The sequence below is a fragment of the Thamnophis elegans genome, chromosome 9, assembly GCF_009769535.1.
Source record: "Thamnophis elegans isolate rThaEle1 chromosome 9, rThaEle1.pri, whole genome shotgun sequence".
NCBI lineage: Eukaryota > Metazoa > Chordata > Lepidosauria > Squamata > Colubridae > Thamnophis > Thamnophis elegans.
In genome coordinates, this window is record NC_045549.1 from 62,763,240 (window position 1) to 62,788,218 (window position 24,979).

The 24,979-nt window shown below is 37.9% G+C and overlaps 1 protein-coding gene across 1 annotated transcript in view; it reads right to left on the reverse strand.

Annotated features, from left to right (window-relative positions):
* Window positions 1-24,979, reverse strand: part of SPOCK3 (SPARC (osteonectin), cwcv and kazal like domains proteoglycan 3) — a 145,394-nt gene that overhangs the window by 18,692 nt on the left and 101,723 nt on the right. Inside the window, 2 exon segments of the mRNA XM_032223656.1 lie at window positions 750-866; window positions 22,665-22,779. Of these exon segments, the coding sequence (XP_032079547.1) occupies window positions 750-866; window positions 22,665-22,779 (232 nt within the window).

Genomic DNA, 24,979 nt, shown 5'->3' on the forward strand with positions numbered 1-24,979 from the left:
AGCCTGGAAATAACTACAAATTCTGCTCATTTTCTGCTTTGTTTCTCTGTTATGACAGCATCATTTAACAGGTGTATGCTACCATATGCTATTGATTACCTATCTGCCACTTCAGTCCAGTTCTATCCAGCACTGCTGCCTGAGAGAAAAGCAACATTCATCTGTGAAATCAATTCTATCTAATATAATTCCGTACTCTAAAATTTGGAAGTTGTCCCTGCAGAGTTCTTTTTTGTAAAATACAAACAATTATGCTTTTGAAAAATCCCATTTCCATGTTATGTACTGTAAAATCTATAAACTTATCATATGTAAAATCTCATTCCTATTTTATGCACGTGTACAATATGCATAAACATACATACATACATACATACATACATACAATCCCATTTAGGTTTAATGGACATACTGCTTTGACAGACAGACAGACATTAATTAATTAATAATATTGTAATCCGAGTGCTATATACTAGGTTGAAATGACCTAGCAATTAATTAATTAATTAATTAATTAATCACATTTATAAGTGTGCAGAATTTGTTGATAAATCTAGGTCCATATTGTTCCTGCTAATACATACACTTGCTTCTATTATCTACAGGGCAACATTTTAAGAACATGAATTTATCAGAGGGTTCCTAGAAAGTGTTTAGGAAATAAAGTTGGAAGCTTAATGACAATTAAAATCCCTTCTAAATCAGAAATCCTTCCAAAGACATAATATTAAAGATTGTTAAGTGCTTACTGCTTCTTTCGGGCCTTTGCAAAGGTCTAGCTCTCTTCTGAATTCCACTTTCATGAAGTGCCTTGAACCAGTCTCGCAATCTACTTGCAACTTCTCTGAACTCCAAGTCGCCACACGCTGAAAAGCAAAATAAAAAGTTCTTTAATCTCCACAGGCTGCCTAAAAATTAAATCTTTCATATTGTAAATAAATGTAAAGTAGCTACAGGAAATCGTTTTGTTATAACTTCTATTCCTTTTTCCTTTCTCTATGTATTTTTTAAAAAAATGTAATTTACATAAGGCCTTTGAAAAGTTTTATTTGCAATTATTCCTTTATAAATTATTTATAATCCTTTAAAATTACAAAATAAAACCATAAGAAACCATAAGCCTTATTGAATCTGCCTAGTTTTCTATCTCATTCAAATTTCCATGTCACACAATGGCCAACTGGATATAATTGGAAAGCTCAAGGCCATTGATTACAATCACTGGCAGTGAATTCACCAATTTTACTATGTGCTATGTGATAGAAAACTCTTTTTGTCTATCAAACTCTCAAATTGATTTCAATGAAACTCAAGTTTTATGAAAAAGAGATTAAAATATACTATTTAAACTAAATATTACTTTCAGATATATATCGTATTTCCCAAAATTTTCCATCCAAGATCTATAGTTATGAAACTTTCAAAATCTCTGAGCAAAAGTATTATGCGTCTCTGATTATAGTTGGTTCTGACATAATAATACAAACAATATAAATTAACTGTCCTACACGCAGGTACTGCAGAAATCATGATAAATCAAAGGAGGTCTAATACGTATCTTAATAGGTTTCCACCTTGGTGACCCCTTGTGTATTTGAAACATTATGAATAAATGAAGATATGATATTGATGTATTAACCATAATACAACGTTTTTATAATTTGAAAGCTAGAATAATATATAACAAAGAGTTTCTATGTTTTTACTTTTGTGGATTGAAGGCGGATGGAAGACGCGAGAGCCAGGACTTCAACAACAGAGGTTTATTGTAGAAGAAAAGGAACAGATGACAGCGATTCAAACGAACAGGAACCGTGCCAAGGTATTTATATGGAATTTGTAAATGAGGGAACCAATAGGGAGCCGAGTACTGTCCAGCAACTGCTGACGCAGTATCTCGGCCAATCAGAAAGCGTTAGCTGGCTAGCAACAGGCTATGCTGCGTTCCAGCCAATCAGGGCGCAGCATAGGCTGTTGCTGGCCCTTTAGGAATATTTTAGAATATTCTACATTTACCACATACAAGAAATACTTTATAAATTATAATAATAAATTAACGGATCTATCAAGAAACTACTGACCATTACAGAACTGTGTTTTCTTCCTATTAGTTCTAGCTAAGCTTCTGCTGCTGTCAGAGTGCTTAGTAGTTAACCATTTCCAGTTGCTAAAGGCTATTGAACAAAATTGGTAAAATCATATTCAGATTACGGGTAACACAAACCTCCTAATACTTCAAAGGATATATTTTTTTAATCTATTCCTCCCAAACGAACAAAAGAAAAATGCACATACTAAAACAATTAGGAGCAGCTTAATTTGGAAGAAGATACTATGGCAATACTCTTGTCCTCCAGTTCTATAACATCCTACTGTTTGTTTTAGATGTGATGAACACAGGAAGAAGATGAAGTGAAAAACAAAATTATATTGAATGTACAGAGCAACTGACTAAGGCTGCATATGTGCATAGCAAACAAGGCAAAACTGAAAGTTAGGAATAATATTAGGAATAGATTAGATGACTAAACTATTTAAGAGAAAAACAAAATTGACACTACTGGCTCCACATTGCCTAATTATAGCGATAGAGATTGCTAAATATGTGATATTAAATAATTCAGTTGTTCTTGGACTCTGCTACTGCCAGAATGCCGGGTTAAGCTTGCAGTTTACTAAGGATTACATCTAACTAGGTGCTTTAAATGGCAGTGTTTCCTCCTTAAAGTGAAAGATCTTTTTATACTCATGGAGTCATGCTCCTTGAATTATATGGTACATATTGGTCTGCATTGATGAGGTAATTCAGACTTATATTTGAACCAAGAGGTTGGCAGATGAATCTTTAATGCATTTTTTTCTATTATTTTTCTACTTGCATTTTTTACACACTTTCGGATTGCTAGGTTGGCAGAAGCTGGGACAAGTAATGGGAGCTCACTCCATTACGCGATGCTAAAGATTCAAACTGCTGAACAACTGACTTTTCTGATTGACAAGTTCAGCATCTTAGCCACTGAGCCACCGTGTCCCTTAGAATAGCAATAGCAATAGCAATAGCAGTTAGACTTATATACCGCTTCATAGGGCTTTCAGCCCTCTCTAAGCGGTTTACAGAGTCAGCATATTGCCCCCATATGCCCCCCACGGTTTGGGTCCTCATTTCACCCACCTCGGAAGGATGGAAGGCTGAGTCAACCTTGAGCCGGTGAGATTAGAACTGCTGAACTGCAGATAACAGTCAGCTGAAGTGGCCTGCAGTACTGCACCCTAACCACTGCGCCACCTCAGCTCAATGAGGTGACGACGAGGTACATAAAAACCACATATTTAACAAGTATGGAGGGAATCTTCATACATGTCCTGTAAATTATTTTCATAATGTATAAATGCAAAATGGAACCAACTGCTGAATTTGATTTCACATTAAAAAAAAATGCTGCAATTTGGAGTTGGCATTTGAATATACAGAAATATACTGATTTGAGTCTGAATTTTTGGAATTGCATATTTTCCTTCATTGCTTTAATTTTCAATGCAACATCTAATTGTATTATTTCATACTATGGACTCATGTATGGAAAAATGTCTAACATTTCTCATGTAAAATATACATCTAACAAAGCATTGCAGGTTATAAGATCAGCCATTTCACTTGAATAATATAAGATGCTTCAAATCAAAAACATGAATATCATCTCAAAAGAAGTTCAGCGTGCAGTAGATATAGAATTTTAGATTTCTGTAAGTCATAATAGCTGAAAGAACATTTACCTTAAACAGAAAGCATGTCTTTAAGTGATTCTGTTCAACACTTACAGCTCTTCTAGTTTTCAAATAATCTAGCAAAATTCTACACAGAACAATTCTATAGCATTCTATACATACTATTAACAAAAGAGCAGAAAACATATAATTGCATCCTGAGGGCAAGAATAATGGTTTTAGGAGCCCAACTATACAAATGAAATAGAATTGTTCTTGAAGAATGAATCATTTCTGAATCTCCACAGAATAATGATTTGAAACTGATGAACATCAAGCATCAGAAATTTAAGAAAAGAAGTGTAAGAAAATGCTTTTACAAAGAATTTTAACCTAGCCTCCATGTGTTGTAACATTTTCTATTATAGGTACCATGCCTCCTTCAGAGTCTGAATCTGCGGGGGAAGATGAACTGGAACAAGAATTGATGGAAATGGAAAGGCCAGCTCCATTGGCCTTGGAGGAAACTGAGGAAGGGCAGAGTCAGCCCAGGCAAGGCTTTTCTGAATTAGGAAGCCCTTCAGACAGGGAGAGCTCAGGGAAAGAGCAAGGACCACCCCCTCCTGATCCAAGAGCAAGGAGGGAAGAGAGATGGCGAGATCAGATTGATCTGGCTACGAGGAAGGAAAGTGCCCGCCCCCTTTCACAAGGCACACCTAAGGACTGAGATGTAAGGAGGTGCTGGTGGGGGGAGGCTTTTGTCGGGAACAAGCGTTGAATCTGGGAAGTCTCATGTGCACTTGCCAAAGACTGGATATTGCTGTACTCGGTCTTGTGGGGCTTGCCAATTTGCTAAACCTGTTGCCCTGGTTACTGTTTAGCTAATCTGGTTTATTGAACTGCAGGCCCTGGTTGCTGTTTGGTTAACCTGGCTTACTGGACTACTTGCAGCCAGAGGCTTCTAAAAGTACATGTGAGAGCTTTGCTCCAGGACTTGTAGTGAATGTGGGAACGTTTGGGGGTACAGCTGGAGCAATAAAGGGGAGTTAGACCTGTTCTCTGGTTGTGTTGCTTTCATGAGAAGAGCCAAGGTGGCGCAGTGGTTAGGGTGCAGTACTGCAGGCCACTTCAGCTGACTGTTATCTGCAGTTCAGCGGTTCTAATCTCACCGGCTCAGGGTTGACTCAGCCTTCCATCCTTCCGAGGTGGGTGAAATGAGGACCTGTGGGGGCGATATGCTGACTCTGTAAACCGCTTAGAGAGGGCTGAAAGCCCTACGAAGCGGTATATAAGTCTAACTGCTATTGCTATTGCTATGCCATGCCCTAGGTCATCACATAGACAGCTTTCTTTCTTTCTTTTTTAAAAACAAATAAATGCTTTCTGTTTTATTAGAACAGAACACAATTGAAATTGCAAATAAAAGCCATATGATTTGCTCCTTAACTATTTGAGTTTTATACACTAATCATTCCATGTTATGAGATAATTAATATAAATACTGCTGATATAGCAGGGAAGTACAGGTTTTTTACTACTTTAAATTAATGTCACATCAAGGGATTCTTTCCATGACTAATGTAGCAGAAATTTTAAGATGTTTTCAATTAAATTAGATACCCAGTAGACGGATTTGATCAAATTGTCTCCACGCTATTGTCAAGCATGCCTCATTCTGTCATCAAAAACTACAGAATTATATCAAGATTTACAGCATGGAGAACTGACAGGTTAAGATAGATCTGAGATATTTATTTATTAAGAACAGGTTTTTTTTCTTTGGGCCGGGAGAGATGTTTATCTTAAAATTTGTGCTTATTTCAGTGGATTGAATTAATACCAGTGGTGGAAGCTGAGAGGAGAAGGAAGGCATTGGGAAGAAACTGGTACACTTCTAAGACCCTGATTTATATATTATATATTTATCTATTTCTAGGCGTGTCATTTCTCTTAGGAGCCTCCATGTCTCTTCTGTTCTTTCCTTTATAGTTACTAGTTTTTGTTTTCTGCCTTTGTTCTTTTTAAAGACTCGCATTCGCAGTCTGAGGTAAACGGAACTCAATTTTATTGAACTAGTACAACTTAGGAACAGGATGCGAACAGAGAACCTAGCCCGCCTGACAGCTATTTATACTTGACAGCTGTCAGGCGAGCACCCAATCAGCGGCGCGCAATTCTCCCGCCAGCCGGCAGCTGCGTCAGAGCCAATCAGCTGCTTCGGGCTCTGACGGTGGCTGCCGGTTGCGTCGGGAGGACATAACAGTTCCCATTTTAAATATTGCAGCCTTTTGTTTTGAGTCGGCTGCTTTACATTAAATATTTCACTTGAAATATTTAAATTTGACAAAACCTCTCTTTAGTATTTCTTTTGTATTCCTTTATCCTTTGTGGTTAACAGCCCATAGAAATTATAGTTATGCTTTCATTATAACTGTTCACATGTTTTGTGGTGAAGCCTGGATTTGTTTTGTATTGTTCAACATTTTTCTTTTATCAATCCCTTTTACTAATTTGTGCTTTTTCACATACCTAGGATTCTTCTCTGTTTCTTGTAAAATGCTGGCAGTCACCTAAGTGGAAAAGCAAAACACTTAAATAGCATGCTTTGCTCATCATTGTGTGTGTAAAGGAGTGGGTGGGTTGTCTGTATCTCTATGATGTATGTGTCTTATGTGAATCGTATTATTTTTGATCTGATCACCTACATTGTCACAGAGGATGGAGTGGTCCTGGTTTATATATGGTCTTATCAGTATATATTTTATACACAATTTTGGAAGACTACTATGCAAGAGAACAAATTTGATGAAATGGCTATGGCACCAGGCTAGAAACTTGTGAGTTCTAGTCCTACTTTAGGCACAAAGATAGTTAGGTTATTTTGGACCAATCACTATCTCTCAACCCCAGGAAGAAAGCAATATCAAACTTCTTCTGAAAAATTTGCCAAAAAATAAAAGGACTAGTCTAGGCAACTCCCAGAAGTCAAGACTGACTTGCAGGAAAAAGAAAATTGCTTATAAAACACTACTAGAAGACTCAGAATCATTCCAGCACTTAATCTATATGTCCTTTAACTATAATTATTTGCATTAGGAAAACTAAACTAAAAGAATCATCACGAATAGAAATATACCATGGATTTTACTGCTAATATAGTTTTATAGTTTTAATAAAATGATACGTTTTGTTTATGCTTTTATATCTTGTATTAATATTCAACAGCCATATATAGATTATTTCCAATTCCATAACTGGCATTTATATCTGGCAACACAGCTAATAGGAAATCAGTAGGGAAAAATTATTAAATCAATTTTCACCATGACAAATAATCAAAACTTTATACACAGTGAATATGAAGATACCAATTTTTAACTTTTGACTCATATATACATAAACCAGTTCTTAGTATTATGGAAGGTCCTATCAGGAAGACAATGTACTCTATATTACGTAGTGAATTATAGCTTCACTTTTAAATAAACCTATTACTGTCAGTAAAGCTATCATATTATAAACATGTTTTCCAACAATTTATAATATTGCCCATTGAGATATTTTTTTTAAGCTATTTTAGTGTCATATCTACAAGGACTTTTTTTTAAAGTGGACATGAAATGCTAAGAAGCAATCCATACAGCCATAAATTGTATTATTATTATTAATAATAAAATACTATTATTTGATTAAAGTGGCTGCAATTATCAGCTGCGTTATTTTTAGCTGAAAAGAACTGTGAAATCATCATCTGTGTTTCTTTTATCACTTGTATCTTAGACTAACATCAGGTATTTTCCCTAATATCTGTATTGTTAATCTATACTGCTTACAAAATTCATGAAACTGGGACTGATTAAATTGTTGATAACATTAGGACTTTGCTGAAGAAAGTCAGAAAATAATCTGTCAATTACTGATGCTTGAAGAAAAAATTGTTTCAACTGTTCATGTAACATTAGAAATGCATTACTACTGAATATATCTTTGAAGAATAGCAAGGAATAATCACTGTGGGCTGTTATATATTATGCTAGTCATACTGTATATTTTAACTTTACCCTGACAAGTTAAACAACTTGATTACAGAAATAGATATCTAACATTTCTAACTTGGATTCTTCAAAATAATCTATATATTATAGAGAAAGCACAGGGAATATGCGATACTTCTGAAATTTATTTCAGTATAGCAGTATAGATTAGCATTTAGTAATTTTAGAACTTTATTATAATAAATATATTATAATAATATAACTATATAATTATAATAATAAACACTACTTCCCAACATTCCAAATCCAACATCATTTCCCAAATCTCTAAAAGGCCCCTAATTTGTTATATGTGTATGCTTCAGCTGAATAATAAACACTAAAAAAATAGCCTATAATAGCATTGATCTTATATATGACTTTCAGTATGCAATACACTGCCACTATTTATAGAATTTTTTAAATAATCATACATATAACTAAATACTGCACTATATTCAAAGATTGACACAAGATTACTCAAACAGAAACAGCAGCAAAAGAATGATATAGAATAGGGTGGAGTACAGTAGACTAGACTAGATTAGACTAGACTAGAATAACAGAGTTAGAAGGGACCTTGAAGGTCTTCTAGTCCAACCCCCTGCTTAGGCAGGAAACCCCATATCATTTCAGACAAATGATTATCCAATCTCTTCTTAAAAACTTCCAGTGTTGGAGCATGAACAACTTTGGGAGACAAGTTGTTTCACTGTGTAATTGTTCTAATTCAGGTTGGAAAACTCAAGGCCCGGGGGCCAGCTCCGGCATCTGGGCCTTGGTTGCTTACATCTGGCTCCCCAGGGCCACCCTGGGAACAGCAAAGGACCAACCCACAGTGCCTCAGCCAGAGAAAATGGAGCTTGGGAGGGCCATCTGCTGCCTTCCCAAGCTCCATTTTCATTGGCAGAGGATTGCAGGTGACCGAAAATGGAGTTTGGGAGCCTGTTTTCACAGGCAGAGTGCTCAGGCTACCACAGGCGCTCCCGACATGAGTGACGTCGAGCTGGCCACGCCCCCCTGCCCCCCCCCCATGTGTAATTCAACCCTGATGCGGCCCACAATGAAATTGAGTTTGACCTCCCTGTTCTAATTTATTGGAAACTTTATCATTTAGGATATTTATTATGCTAAGTAGTAGAGCCTATTTATCTGCTGCTTCATATTCTGGAGAGCATATTGAAAAACAAGTTGTTTCATATTTGTATTATTAAGCAAATGAACAATCTTTTCCTTAAAAAACAGCCGATGATATGCAAATATGATAATTTGCAATGTGAAATGAAAAGAATGAAATCTTCTGAAACTATTAAGCCTCCAGCCTTCCTGGTTCACTTGTACAGAACACACTTGTACTGCCAACTATTAATGCAAGTGACATGCATATTATGTGGGGAAAGTGCTATATCTATAAATACAATTTTAAGTTATTAGAGGTTAGAGGTTAGGTTTACAGAGTCAGCCTATTGCCCCCAACAATCTGGGTCCTCCTTTTGCCCACTTCAAAAAGATGGAAGGCTGAGTCAACCTTGAGCCGGTGAGATTTGAACTGCCGAACTGCAGCTAGCAGTCAGCTGAAGTAGCCTGCAGTACTGCACTCTAACCACTGTGCTACCTCGGCTCTTATTGCCCAAAGCAACATTGATTTCTAAAAGCTGTTTTTTATCATGACGGATAACCTTCAAAGTATTTCTGCTGGAACTTGGTCAGAAGAGGAAAGAGGTGCTAACAAAATGGTGAGCATCAAGCCTGATTTACCATTAACTGCTAGGCTCTTAGGCCAAGGCTTTTTCAATACTGAGGGAGATTAATGATTCACCGGAAGTACAGCTGCCAATGAGGAAACTCTTCTTCTGTAACAAGCAGGAAGAAGCTTGAGGGTCTCTTGAGTGAGGCTGGAGGTTAAGAACTTGATATTGAGAGTGCCCTTTTAAATATCTGTATGTTGCAGAAGCTGGTGAACTCTAATTTCCTAAGTCAAAATTCATTGGTAGGTCTTGTCTAAAGAGGAAAATTGAAATTCAGGTGCTAGAAATGCTTTTAGTTTTAAAAGCTTCCAGGATAAACAACAGGTAGCTCCAGTCTTTTAATAAAATTGCAACAGTCAATAAGACCTTGCAATTGTCAAGTTTTGAGCTTTTATTTCAAAGTGAAAGTTCCATGTCCCTGTGACACTGAAAAATTCACTGATTTTTTTACAACCAACCTCTGTCTTATGCTAGACAGCAAATGTTATTGTGGCTGCAAACAGCATCAAAGGCATCAACAACATAGGTGAAAACAAGACTGTCTAAAACAAGGGTGTCAAACTCGCAGCCTGCGGGCAGGATGCGTCACGCACCGGCCACACCCACTTGTGGTTTGGTGAAGGGGGAAAAGTCACAATACCTCATGTGACAGCAACATGATGCTGTGAGTTTGACACCCCTAGTCTAAGCCCAATGACAGTGATAGCCAAAGATTTTCTATGGATTGCTTAGTTGGTCGTAAGTGAGAAAAACCGTCATAAGTCACTTTTTTTCAATGCCACTGTAACTTTGAATGGTTATTAAATGAACTGTTGAAAGTTAAGGACTACCTGTATTTGGCCTCTGTTGGAAGGGGCAGGGGAAATCATTGTGGAATTAAATTTAAAGTGCAAAAAACAATATTAAACATTCCCCTCACACACATTTGTCGTTCCTGACTCTAGGGGGCGGTGCTCAGCTCAGTTTCAAAGCTGAAGAACCAGTGCTTTCCGAAGATGTCTCCGTGGTCATGTGGTCAGCATGATTAAACACCGAAGGCGTACGGAACGCTGTTATCTTCCCACCAAAGGTGGTTCCTATTTTTCTACTTACATTTCCACATGCATTCGAACTGTTAGGTTGGCAGAACTGGGACAGTAATGGGAGATCACTAGGGATTCGAACCGCCGAACTGCTGACCTTTCTGATCGACAAGTTCAGCATCTTAGCCATGAGCCACCACGTCCCATACAAAAAACAATATTATTGGGATTCAATAACTTGTGGTAAGTATAACAATTTTCAAATAAAATGAAAGCACTTTTTCTATCTTCCTTTTTCAGAGAAATGGCAATGTGGGTTAACAGTGTCCTTGATAAATTAGCATATAAATTCTTTCAAAAACTGCTTTTCAGTTTAAAAAAAAAAGTAAAAAAGTTATTGAAAAATATGTCCTCAGATCAATCCTTTGAAGGTCTCTCAAGCTGTGTACTTCAACTACCTCAAAAGACCAAACCACATAAAAATTCTATTTCTTTTGTGTTTCTAAACTTTATATGGCATGGTTTTTCTTAAGGGCGCATGCAGTTTCTCAGTTGCATCTGAAATTAGATTGCTTGTAGAAATAAAGTGACCGAGTGACAGATAGAAAAATGAACTACGGGCTATGCGAGATATCTTTCTAAATTCTGTAAGGATAAATTTTACCAGGAATGACAGGATTTTTAATTTCTGGGGAAGTAAATATTTTATTTCCTGGCAAAGAAAGTAGATATATAAATCTATTTTTCCCATTTTCTTTTAAAATTAAATAGGACATCACTCTAGTGGGTAGGCAAGGAGTACCAAAAGCTCCTGAAGCAGTATTCCTATCCCTGGATTCCTATAATATCTTGAACTATTTCTCTCATATTTCATTCATACATACTGTTGTGGCCCAGCAGGAGCCGTTGGAGCTGCCGACAGACTCCGATAGTGAGGGACCCTATGAGTCAACTCTGGAAGATGTGGAGGACCCTGGACAGGGTTCAGACTCCGAGCAGGGACTAGAGAGGCTGGTTGGCCACAAGGAGGCGCCTGAGGCATGGAGCAGTAGTGAAAGCCAAAGGGAGTTTGTCCCTGACATCAGGCCCTGGAGCAGTGGGGAGGAGCAAAGGGAGTTGGTCCTGGAGCCAGGCAAAGAAGGTTGGAGAAGCGCAGGCAGCAATTACGGAGACATAGAAGATAATCAGGCCCAGGTGGTTGTGATTAAGCTCATCCCAAGAGAGTATATAAGAAGAGACTTTGGGAGGAGATCTTTTGCAGGACACAACCGTTTCACTAAGCTGGATAAGCTTTTGTGTGTATCTCTTATCTGTGGGAGTCTGGGTTGCTGCCAACGTCTTGTCTGTGAGTAATTACTGTGAATAAAGCGTGACTAACAGTAATCTTGTGTCAGTGTGACTCACCGTACGAAGGGGGGAGGGCAGAACACATACACACAAACATTCATACATCGCTGCAATAAATCTGTAATATCAGATGCTTGGCAAAGTAGAGTTAGTAAACCAGAGTAATGTGGAAAATAAATTAATTTGAACTGAAATAAATAAGGTATTATATCATTTATATACAATATAAAATTCCATCATAAAGTTTCTGGAAGTTCAATAAGCTAATCTAGTTTTATTAGGAGAGCTTGTCATTTGTACATCTGTAACTGTCTGATTTGGCACAACAATCAAACAGGACTAGCACAGACTTCAACAGATAGTTAGGACTGTGGAAAAAAACAATTGCAACCCGCCTGTCTTCCATTGAGGACTTGTATACTGCATGAGCCAGAAAGAGGACTGAATACCTAAATACCTCACATCCTGGACATAAACTGTCTCAACTTCTTCACTCAAGATAACACTGTAGGGCATTGCATGCCAAAACACTAGAATTTGCAAAACATGGTCTTATGCCCTAGGACTGTAATGGCAAACCTGTGGCAATGTGCCAGAAGTGGCACGCAAAGCCCTCTCCGTGGGCATGCACGCCGTCGCCAGCTGCTCTTCAGATTTCCATCACACAGATGCACACCAGCCAGCTGCTGTCAGGCCTGCAATTATATTCCTTTTAGAATTTTGGCCTGCCACACTTTCTCTTATTTCATTATGCTTTTTCATTAGTATAGTTGATGGGAGCGGGGAATAGACAGGAGTAGGATTGTGGAATGTATTGTTATCATTCTTTTCTAGAAGACCAAGGTCATCTTTTGTCTCCGCATTTTTACACCTGACCGGAAGCAGCTGGGTGGAAACGCCAGCGTAGAAGAAGAAGATTGGACCCATGTGATGGATTGTGGGGACAAGATCATGAACTTTTAACTGGGTGGAATTCTGATGTAATTTCCAGAACTGGGATTAACACATATATACTAAGATCTGCTTTATTAAATTGGAACTTTAAGGATCTTTTGCCTTGAACTCTGATTTAATTCTACATGATACTTGGAATGCTGACAGCTGCTCTCCTCCGGGTTTTGGTGCATGGGCCCCAGTTTCGGCACTTGGTGCCAGAAAGGTTATCCATCACTGCCCTAAGATATCAAACCACGTAGTAGATCTGTATTACTATGAATATCCTTCTCATCTTTTTACGTATTCTTTAACACCGTGTGACTATCACTTTGTTGTCTTTATCTTATGATTTATGTTGATTTTTTTTATTTCGTGTCTTATGACTATCACTGAGTGTTGTATCTTATTATTGTATTATGGATATGATCATGATTAATCACTTGTTCCTTGTATGTTAAACAGAGTTTATGCACTGGAGACAAATTCCTTGTGTGTCCAATCAGACTTTCCCACTAGAGAATTGTAATTTAAATAAAACTAAAAATGGAAATGAATAAACTCCCATCATAATGTTTCTGGAAGTCCAACAAATTAATCTTGGCAGGGGCTTTGTTACATAACACCAGGACCATGAAGAAAAGACATATTTACTCACTCCCATCCCTATCACCAGGATCTTACAAAAGGGAGAAATAACAAGTTCCCCATACATTTACATTGTATGGTAGAATTCTTATTTCCATATATAGGGAAGTAATGTTTTTCAAAAAGGACTGTGCATTTGATATGCCTTTAAAAAAAAGGATTATTTTTGTTTTATTTCTTCCCTTTTTTCCTTCCTTGTAGTGGAAATGGTTTGTATTGTTTAGTAATACCAATACTACTATTATATTTTTTTTCCCACTTAGGCTGCTGAAATTAAGAAATAATGTAGATAACAATGATGCTCCCAGATGGAAAACTATTGCAACCTTAGTTTAGATTTTATTTTGAAATTGAGTGCTCAAAGTGCCAGGGACCCACTCTTTTATGCTTCGTTCTGATTGTTACTTTAAATATAGCAGGCTTGGGTCATTCTCATGCCCAGTGAACATGCAGATAGTGCTGACTTAATTTGTCACATATTATTGTAATTTCAAACCAGCTAGGCCCGTGATGGAGAACCTATGGCACATGTGCCACAGGTGGCACGCGGAGCCATTTCTGAGGGCACGCGAGGCATTGCCCCGTCATCTGATTTTCGGCCTTGACTTTTGGCCATTTTTCACCCTCTGAATCGCTTCTCTGAATCTTCTGGAGGGCGAAAAACTGCCCAACACGGAAACCAGAATTTTGGGAACAGACTTCCAGTTTGCGCGTTGTGCTGTTTTTTGCCCTCCCCAGCCTCCTAGAAAGCCTCTGGATCCTCGGAAGGGCAAAAAACAGACCTACTGGGCCCACTGGAAGTTAAAATCACTTTTTCCCATAAACTATTTAAAATTGCAAATAGAGTGATGTGCATTAATAAAAGTAATTTTATTTAGGTCAGAATTAAACCGGCAATAAAAGTGCTAATTAAAATAATAGAACAAGTGAAGAACAAGGCAGTTACTAGATGTTAAAGAAATAAGAATTTTTTTTAACATCTACTGTTGCCAAGGATGTGAACATTAATATAATAAAAAAATGGATATGAAATGCTGAAAGTGAAGTACAAGGCAGTTACTGTTAATAAGAAATTGTTAACATGCACTGTGACCAAGGTTGTGATTGCTAACATCATAAAAGATGGATATGAAATGTTGAAACTGTAATTTAAAACAGACTAATATAGTTTGCATTGAAATCACTGTTCTCTATTTCTATAGTACAATTTCAAGGATATTTTTTATTATCTTATTTTAAATATGAATATTAAACATAACATTCTGTAAACTATTAGAAAACAACTTGCTAAGATTATGACAAGAAAATCCAGGGAAGATTTGTTCTCCCTATTGCTCCTGATCATCTTCCAAACAATGTCCCTCAAGGTCAGTGGTGAGTTCTGGATCCTGTTGCAACCAGTACGCTGCAACGGGGCTCAGAGTCCACCACATGAATGCGCACAGCACATGCGCAGCAGCGTGTGCGCACTTACCGCCCGCAACACTCCAGCTGCTCAGCGGAGCGTCGCGCAGACGAAAGCCCAAATCGGCTCAAATAGCGGTAAGGAGAGTGGGTGGGTGGATGGGCCCTCCGGAGTACCATACTGGAATGGTAACTGGTGCTCCCAGCAGGCACCAGTATGCCTATACTGGGGCGTACCGGTCGTATCCCACCATTGCTCAAGATGTATCTGTGGATTCTCCGAGCATTAAAATTATTTTGTAACTTTTGCTATATATGACTTCAGAAATTCTGAAGTTTTTCAGAAATTTCTTTGCCATGGTGAATCTGTGGCGAGTTCTTCTCTGTGATGAAATTTGTGAGATTTATATGGGACATTTTTAGTCAGCCTGTGAGTTTAATGAAGTACTAATATAAGTGACAGTCATTCTTCCTTTAATACATTGATTGACCGGAAATAAGTGGGGAAGATTGAAATTATTATTTCTCCTAGTGGCAAATCACAAATTGGATAACGTTAATGAAATAAGTGAATCAAGCACCAAACTTTGCTCCTACCTCTTCATTCAGACCAGAGTATTTGTAGCAAGCTGGGATTTTGCCAAAATGATAAAAAGTACAGTGCAAAATTGAGATGTCTTGTGTGTGACATTGTAAGAAGTAGCAGAGGAGTTTGCATTGAACATCAAAGCACATATTCCCAGCCACATTGTCTCCTTGTTTAATCTCCTTGCAGATATCTATCATTCTGATTCCTTTTATATATTAGCTGGATCCACATAAAGCTCTGCTAATATGATTTCCAAAGATATGCAAGAAAATTTGAGGAGTGAGTATTTTTCTATAGAATTCTCTGTGTGGGCCTGTGTTCTTCTGTACATACATGCTTTTGAGATTGAAACTTGCATAAAAACTGCTTCCCTAACATTCCCTAATAAAGACCATCATGAATTTAGCACAAGGAGAACTAGTTAAGAACATCAGATTTATGGGCGGAATTTCCAATTATGAGCAAGTTAGTAAGGACATCCAATAAAATGCACTTGCATTTTTACCAGTCAATGTTGGACTGTTTGGACTAGTATCTGAAGTTTTTCAGAAGTGATTTGCCACTGCCTGATTCCCAGAGCTGAGAAAAAGTGATTGGCCCAAGATCACTCAACTAGCCTTATTAGAATGCCTCTAGTTATGCACACACAGCAAACTCAGTATAGATAGACCAGGGGTCAGCAACCTTAAACACTCAAAAGTCCCCTGTTCAATTCTGGAGCCGACCGGAAGTCTGGTCCCCCCACCACAGAGCCTCCCTCTAGTTGCAGTGTCCTTTTTCCTCTACCTGTCCTTATCAAAAGTCCGATTAATTGTGGAACCAACTGGAAAATCCGCCCTTGCCAGAGTCTCCTCCTGTCACGCCATGCTCCCCCCTCAACCGGACGCTCCTCTTAAAATTGTAGCACTGACCAGCAACAGGGAGCAGCAGCAGAGGGATGAAAGAGCCACATGCGGCTCCAGAGCTGCAGGTTGCTGACCCCCGAGATAGGCTTTCTCACTCTTTCTCTTTAGATCCCAAATGCTGGGTTTTAGAAATTATCATCTGAAAAAACAGTATTAACACGTACACATTAGTATTCTAATGGCTTATTTTTTTAATTGCATTTGCAAATTTGTTTATGACAAGTATTGGGGCAGGGAACTGGTAATTGGTTTCTATTGAAACAGATCAAAAGTTCTGTTGCTACTTTATTAAAAAATAGTTCTGCCATTAAAAACAGATTTTATCTAAGTTAGATAAGATTCAGATTTGTCTCGTTAAATGTACTTGGTAGACTTTTCTCGTATAAATATAAATAAATTCACCATATCAAACTAGTAAGAGTTGAACTCAAATATCTGAGGGCCCTCTGGTCAGAATAGCTTTCAATGTGAGAAGATTATTCCAGGACAGTTTAGAAATATGACATAATACTTGGCTTAGGAACTCCTTATGTGTAATTATACATTTGTACAAAAAACAAGGATTCGAACATTTAAAATTTTGAAGTGTCAAAAATAAATCCATGCATTTTGCTTATTTCAAAAAATAAATGGAACAAAATGTACATAATTTTAAGCTTAAACTTTTATCATTATATGCAGCAAATTATTATAATAGCTATTCAACTGTAACCATTTATTTTTTTAAAAAATGACAAGCATTGTGCAGTTAATTGCAAAGGTTAATACAACATTAGGTTGTAGAATATGTCATCTTACCATAATTAGAGCTGTTAGATTTATTAAACAGTCAACAGAATTACAAAGGTAAGGGATGATTATGAAATGGTTTTTTTCTTTCAAAATTAAAAGAAAAAAGAAAAAAAACAAGAATAAATTCCTAAGCATTCATAAAAAGAAAGGCATTGCTAAGTGGATCTTTAATAATTATGGCTATGCCCAAAAGAATCAGTTCTGATTCAAGTTGAGCTGGAAATTAGAAATATAGAGAGAAGACATTATTCAATCTGGTTGACAAGCTTGGTTTTGAGGAAGTCAATTTAATTAAAACCACTCAGATTAATATTAAAGAAAAAAACCTTGCAACTCAGAGAGAGGGAGGGAGGGAGAGAGAGAGATTGAAATTGTGATTGTCCAGATAAAGCAGGCAGTCTTAAACCTTGTACTCATTTTGGCCTGGGCTATCCTTTTCTCTATTAGTCATTTAGTAATTACTTATAACTTTATGTAGTTATTATTTCAATTTATTGATGAGGGGGATTGTACAAATTCAGTTATCATTTTGCAAGAAGAATTATGCTTGTAACTAAAGGCCTCCTCAAGTACGACTGTAATGGAGTCTGCCATCTGAGGATTTGTAGGAGTGAAATCTCATAACTTGACCGTATCACTCCCTGCTTTCGTCCCATGCGTTCGCTAATTGAATGTGAATTCAATGAATTGAGTTCGCTATCGTTAAAATGCACCTGAGGTATCTCAGGATGGGAAAGATCATGGTGGGCCTAGTGATGGAGCAGGCCACCTGCTTGAACACACAAAGCCTCGCTTGACCCACTGAGATACTCATGCTCCTGCCCCTACGGTCCTCCACAATGCTCCCCTCCCCAATCCTGCCAACACTGTGTCACTTACTTTCTGAACATCTGTCCTCCTCTCCAGCTGTCTGCCATGCTTTCTTGACTGCTTGCAGTCTCGGCACAAAGAGTGTTTGCAAGCCCATGGGAGGCTTGAAGAAATCCAATTTCACTGCCCCAAAGTCTCATCGGCTTGCAAGTGCTCTTCAGCTGGAACTGGTACAGGCCCTCGATTCGCAGAGAACAGAAGTTTAAGTACTGTCATGCAAGATCGTGCAAGATCAGTAGTGTGAGATCTCACGCTACTGATCTTGCTTGATCTCTGACGACTTTAGGGTGGTTTTCTATAAAAAGTGCACTGAAGCAGGCAAAGGAACTGATAGCTCACTAGATACTTGCAAGGTAAGTGCATCTCCACATGCCCAATGGCTGTGGAATCCTAGCAGGATGGGGGCAAATGTTGCAGTGCCTCTGCCATCATTTGTAAGTGTGAACAAAGCGCCGTGGTACTGCAACATTCATAACTTTGGGACTGGGTGATAACTGCTTGTGGGGGGGCTATGTCAAAATTTTGAACAGTCACTAAGTAACTGTCATAACTCAGGAATTACCTGTATATGCAAACACACAAAATATTTCTACAACTTTATTTGTTTTTAATCACAGTTGGATGAAATTAGACGAGGAGATAGATTGTTTGATATCATGGCACTAGTTTTACCACACTCCAATTCTTGAAATATATATATATTTAAAGATAGCAAGGACAACTATGAATTGTACAGCAAAGAACCTTAGTGTATAAACCAGTCAGGAATCAACCTATTCCACCTTTTGAATAAAATTTCCAAAGAGCTATCAAAGCAAGCTCTTAGTTTTCCATATGGTCTCTGAATAATCAGTCTTGCATGATGCCAAAAAGTATCTACTAAGTTTACTGGGGGATATCAGCCCTGATAGGTTGTCAAAAAAGCATCTACTGGGGAGAGTGTGCCTCTAATTCCACTTGGTGTCCGGAGGAGGTTGTCATAAATTCAACTTCCCTTTATTAGTAAGCTTTGATACCTTAAGCTCACTTATGCAAAGCACTTACCCTATTTTCCAGAGTATAAGACGCACCCGAGGTTTTGAAGGAGGCTTTTTTTGTAAAAAAAGTAGGTAGGTAGATAGAGGGTAGAGAGGGAGGGAAAGAGAGAGAATACAGTAGGTAGGTAGGGGGGGAGAGAGAGTAGGTAGGTAGATAAGGGAGGGAAGGGAGGGAGGGAGGGAGGGGAGAGAGAGAGAGAGAGAGAGAGAGAGAGAGAGAGAGAGAGAGAAGAGAGGATACAGTAGGTAGGTAGGTAGGTAGGAGAGAGTGTAGATAGGTTAGGTAGAGGGATATAGAGAGGAAAAATAGAGAGAGAGAAATACAGTAGTAGTGTTGTTGCCAAGCAGATCCGGATTGAGCTGCTGATGGACTCGGATAGCAAGGAACCATATGAGTTTGCCCTGGACGATGTGGAGGACCCTGGGCAGGGTTCACACTCAGAGCAGGGACCAGAGAGGCTGGTTGGCCACTAGGAGGCACCTGAAGCATGGAGCAGTGGGGAGGATCAAAAGCAGTTTATCCCTGATGCTAGATTGAGAAGGGCTGAGAAACGGAAGCAGCAACTCCGTAGGGAGACTCACAGAAGATGATTAATCACAGGTGGTTGTTGATTGGCCCCTCCCAAGAGAGATTATAGGTGAGGCATTGAGAGGGGACATTTGCAGGAAACAACCGTTTGAATTAGTAGTTAAGAAAATCTATCTGTGTATTCTAGCCGTGTCTGTTCATTGTGGTGGTCTCTCATGAGGAATAAGACACTCAGGCAAGATGTCTTGGGATGAGAGTTCAGAACAGACTCTGAAACTCCCTTTTATTCTTATTACACTCATTAGCATACAATGTTATCACTTAGGGCCAGAGCTTGCCTGTGGCCAGTTACTTTTATGAGTCATTTATCCTGTTTTCCACATTCCCATGCGCTTTCATTGTTTCGTGTACACTATGGCACATCCTGTGGGAGCATTTCTTTGCACTTATTCCCACAGTTCATCTGTGTTGCTTTGTTTGAACTATCTGGGTTGCTGCAGATCTATTCTATTGAACGTGAGTTGCCTGGGCCCTCAGCCAAAGGATTCGTTATCTCAGTAATTGAACAGTGGCAAACAGCCAAGCCTGTGTTCTGGTTATTCACAGGCTGGGGGGGGGTCACAACAGGTAGGTAGGGAAAGAGAGAGTAGGTGGGTAGGTAGATGTTTCCAGGTATATTTATCCATGTGCTGGAGAAGGAAATCACTGACAATCTGTAGCACCTAAAACTTTGTTTCTGCTGGGACAGCACTTGATCAATGTAATTCTCATCAACCACTCTAACTAAACAGCTTTTCGAAAGGGGGGGTGGAGTTTTTGCACTCTGCAAACCTCCCCAAAATGGCCCGTTTTTCACAAAAACGTGCCCTTTTTCAAAAAAAGAGGCATGAATAACTGGGGGGGGTTGCTTGCAGAGTATTCCTGGAAGGTGAGAGGTCAAAAACGAGCAAAAAACGGCCCATTTTTTTGCAAAAACGGGCTGTTGTTTTGTCAAAAAAATGCATGCATAGTCTTATGGAGGCTTATAGAGCGCTGCAGGGGGCTGGGGGGGGGAAACGGCCCATTTTTCACTCATTTCTGCCCTCACCAACCCCCAGGAGCTGTCTGAAAGCCTCCATAAGGCTATGAATTTTGGTGAAGGGGTGGGGCTTCAGAAGGCAAAAAAAAATGCTGTATTTGGTGTATAAGACGCACCCACATTTTCAGCCTCTTTTTAGAGGAAAAAGGGTGCGTCTTATACTCCGAAAAATGCGGTAACTTAGTAGCCTTCACCTGTTATGTGCAGAATTCAGGAGAACCTATCTCTGACTTGGCCTTACATACCGGTAGTACTGTAGTTTTGTAATCTAAAACTGCTGGGTTTTCCTGTGATACTTAGAAAGTTGCCAAAGCAGCTTAGCAAGCTTTCCTTCTTCCTTGGGAAGTGGGGGTGGAAATCTCATTACTGCTCTAACACTTGTGATACCCTGTGCAATTAATTAGAACATGGCACAAAGCTAGAAAGTTTCCCTCCCAAAACCACACAAGTATGGTTCAGAGAAAATAGCCTTTATAGCATTGCACCTCCTTTTTTGAGTAATAACTATTTGCATGGAAACCTTTAAATATTGATTTGACTCAATTCGCATACGGAGACTGCTAAAGTCACGTTGTCAAAACTAACAAAAAATGTACCAGGTTACTACCATAAGAGACAGCAAAGCTTAGAAGAGAGAATGCACAAGCAGTTCTGGGCCAAACTGTGCCTCCAGAAAAGAACCATGATAAATACAGAAGAACTTATCAACCAATTATCCATGCTAACGTCATGCTAACGTCAGTCTAGTAATGACGTTGAGCCTATCTCAATATCATGCAGCCCTCAAGCTTTCTCCATACGAAAATGAATTTGCAGCTTCACATATTGTGTTTTACAGTCAAGAAGCAATAAAAAAGCCATAACATAATAGCAATAGTACTTAAGACTTACATACCACTTTACTGGGCTTTATAGTCCTCTCTAAATGGTTTACGGAGTCAGCTTATTAACCCCAACAATTTGGGTCCTCATTTTACTGACCCGGAAGGGTGGAAGGCTGAGTCAGCCTTGAGCCTGGTGAGATTCGAACTGCAAAATTGCAGGCAGCCGGCAGGCAGCAGAAGTAGCCTGCAGTACTGCATTCTAACCATTGCGCCACCATGGCTCTTTTCTGAGAGGAAGTTATTTTTTTTTTCATTTTATTAAAATACTCAAGTAGTGTAAAGCTGGAAGGAGCAGAAAGTCATTTGTTACATATCTTTCTTTATTCTTCAACACTCTGCACTTTTGTGTTTCTTTAGTTTTTAATATTTTTGTTAGTTTGCATTATTTTATATTGATATCCGTAAACGTATTGGTAACTCAGCTTTTTTCCAAATAAAACCAGTTGGCCAAATGGAGAATGCAAAAACAATTATTAAAAATACGCCAAACAAACCCTTGATTCTATATCACTTTCTGCTAAAGATATATAGAGACTCTTTTACATCTAATGTGGTTTATGGTGACTTCATGGAGATATCAGTAATGGCTGAAACTGGCACTGAACAAACCAGGCTTAGAGACAACTGTTATCTGGATAGCTCAGCCATCCAGTGCTACCAGGCAAATGGGCCAAGTATCCATCAATTAGAAAGGCAGAAAGAAGAAGCCAAAAATTTACATGCTGGAACACAAATACAGAGAGGTTCTGCAGTGAGCAATCAAATAACTTGTTAAGGCTTGTCTGGAATAAAGACTCTAAATTAGCTAGCGGTGTATGGAAATTTTCTGCTAAGTCTCGGTGAGAGCTGAACTAAAGGTTAAGTGCCTGGAGATCTAGGATTAACTTCCAAATCTGGGTGGTTAAATATGGCAACATTCATGTAAATGTTTTTGTCAGAAACACAGGAGGTGTTCTTCTCCTCTAACCACTTAGAACAAGTAGAGTTTCAAATAAGCAATTTAGTTTATTTTTATACGCTGTCCTTTAAAGTCATTTAGCTGTTGATGTCATTAATTACTTCTCTCTCTTTTTTTAAAATTTACAGACATACCAATTGCTGAAGTAACTGAGAAATCTAACACAAACATCAAAACTTACCTCTCTTATCACCTCTGCCTGCACTTGTGGCCTTTTCTGAAAGGCAAGGACAACGTCCTTCACACTTAGCTGAGATATGTTTTCCTGAGGCACATGCCTGATAGTCTAGTTTGCACTGTAATAGAAAAATAATATTAATTCTTATAATAAACAAATGTAATGTAAATTGCAGTTCACTAAATATTTTTGAGGTAGCTGGAATTAATCATTTATTTATATGTTTACTTATTTATTTCACAACTAATTAACTTGGTAGATCCCAGAGGTTTAAACCCAACACCAAGGCGAATGATGGTGTGAAGCCATTAACCCAGATGTTATTAAAATGTGATAAGGAACAGGCTTTATCTCTATCTCATAGTAGTACAGGCAAACCACATCATTAGTCAGGTAACTGTGTTGTTACCTAAAGACAAATTGTAATTCTTGGCTGGGCTGAAAATTCTTGGAGCTGAAGTCCACATATCTGAAAATTGCCAAAATTAGAAAATGCTGTATGACCTCAATTAGGCAACATCTATGTCTTCCTGACTATCTCTTTTTATTTGGTACCAGCTCTTCTCTATAACCTGCATAATCTCCTTATTCCCTGTATTTTCTTTCTTCTTCTACATTTTACATAGATTTAATCAAATAATGAGTTTTGTTCGAATGCTCTACTGATTCTAGATCTTTTAGCTTTTTTTAAGGAAATTATACATTTTAGCAGTTTAAAGTCTAGCCTATTATGTCAGCATTTTTTCTTCCCCCTGGAAATATCAGTTTTAACATAATTCACTGTGGCTCTGTAGGTCAGAAAGTGTGTTCTTTGGGAGTACATAAAACAGGATACAGCACACATGTGGAAAAATCACATATTAAACATCTCACTTGCACTATGTCAATTCTCACAATCATCAATCATTAAATTAAACAAACATTAAATAATCATTAAACAGTAAATGAGTTTTAGCCTCAAACAGAACATAGAATTGAGGGGTTAGGATGACAAAGTGGCTTGCATATAACTCTAGATATAGATTCATAGCAATGGTATTCATACTTATAAGTTTTTGTTTATAGCATGTGGAACAATCCTTCATATATAACAATGCAAATGGCAATACTTTCAGCTATTTTTTATTTAAATTGAATCGCATCCTATACCCACTCCAAGATAACAGGACTGAGTCTAAAACCGCAAAGCGGTTTGGATCAGTGAAACATGCAGTAGATAGTATCGTAGTCTATTTTATTGCCTTTTAGATGGTCATAGTACTTCTGTGTTCACTGAATATATAATATGTTCTTGACTAATCAGTCATTGTAACTATTCAGTGTGGATTTGATTTAGATCAAGTAGATTTTAATCATGATTTAAATCACTAGCAAAAGGCTTGATTTAAAGCAACTCAACTTAAATCATAATTTTTTAAAAAACAACTCTTAATTCTGTCCTGCAACACTCTTCCTCTGACCTGCTGTTGGCTCAGCGACAGTCCCAATGTTGCAGAATATGCAGCCTCATGCTACATAACTAAGCCCCATTTCATGCTGAATAAACTAAATTAAACTATCTTTAGATAGATTTTTACTGCAAAAGCACTTTATTAAATTTAAAAATAAAAAATCTGATTTAATTTTAAAAATTCAATTTTTTCAATTTTTTTAAAAAAAATCATTGATTTTTATCCACCCTGAAACTATTATAGAAGCTAATGATTTGGACTGCTTACTTTTTTGCCACAACTTCCTTCAATGGGAATAAGAATAACCACTAAATTTTTTAATAAACAACAAACAAAATACCGAGATCTGATTGGGAGTTATGACATTTTTTTTCAAATATTAAAACAGTTGTTTTTTATAGACTAATATCAACCTGTAATATAGAAAAATATTTTGATAAGTGTGTAAAATTTGGGTCCATTTTGGTGCAACGTGAAAAAATATGCAACAAATACAGGTGAAATTTGAAAAATTAGAATATCATACAAAAGTTCATTTATTTCAGTAATGCAACTTAAAGGTGAAATTAATATATGAGATAAGACTCATTACCTGCAAAGCAAGATAGTTCAAGCTGTGATTTGTCATAATTGTGATTATAACTTACAGCTCATGAAAACCCCAAATCCACAATCTCAGAAAATTAGAATATTGTGAAAAAGTGCAATATTCTAGGCTCAAAGTGTCCCACTCTAATTAGCTAATTAAGCCATAACCCCTGCAAAGGGTTCCTGAGCCTTTAAATGGTCTCTCAGTCTGGTTCAGTAGGAATTACCATCATGGGAAAGACTGCTGACCTGACAATTGTGCAGAAAACCATCATTGAC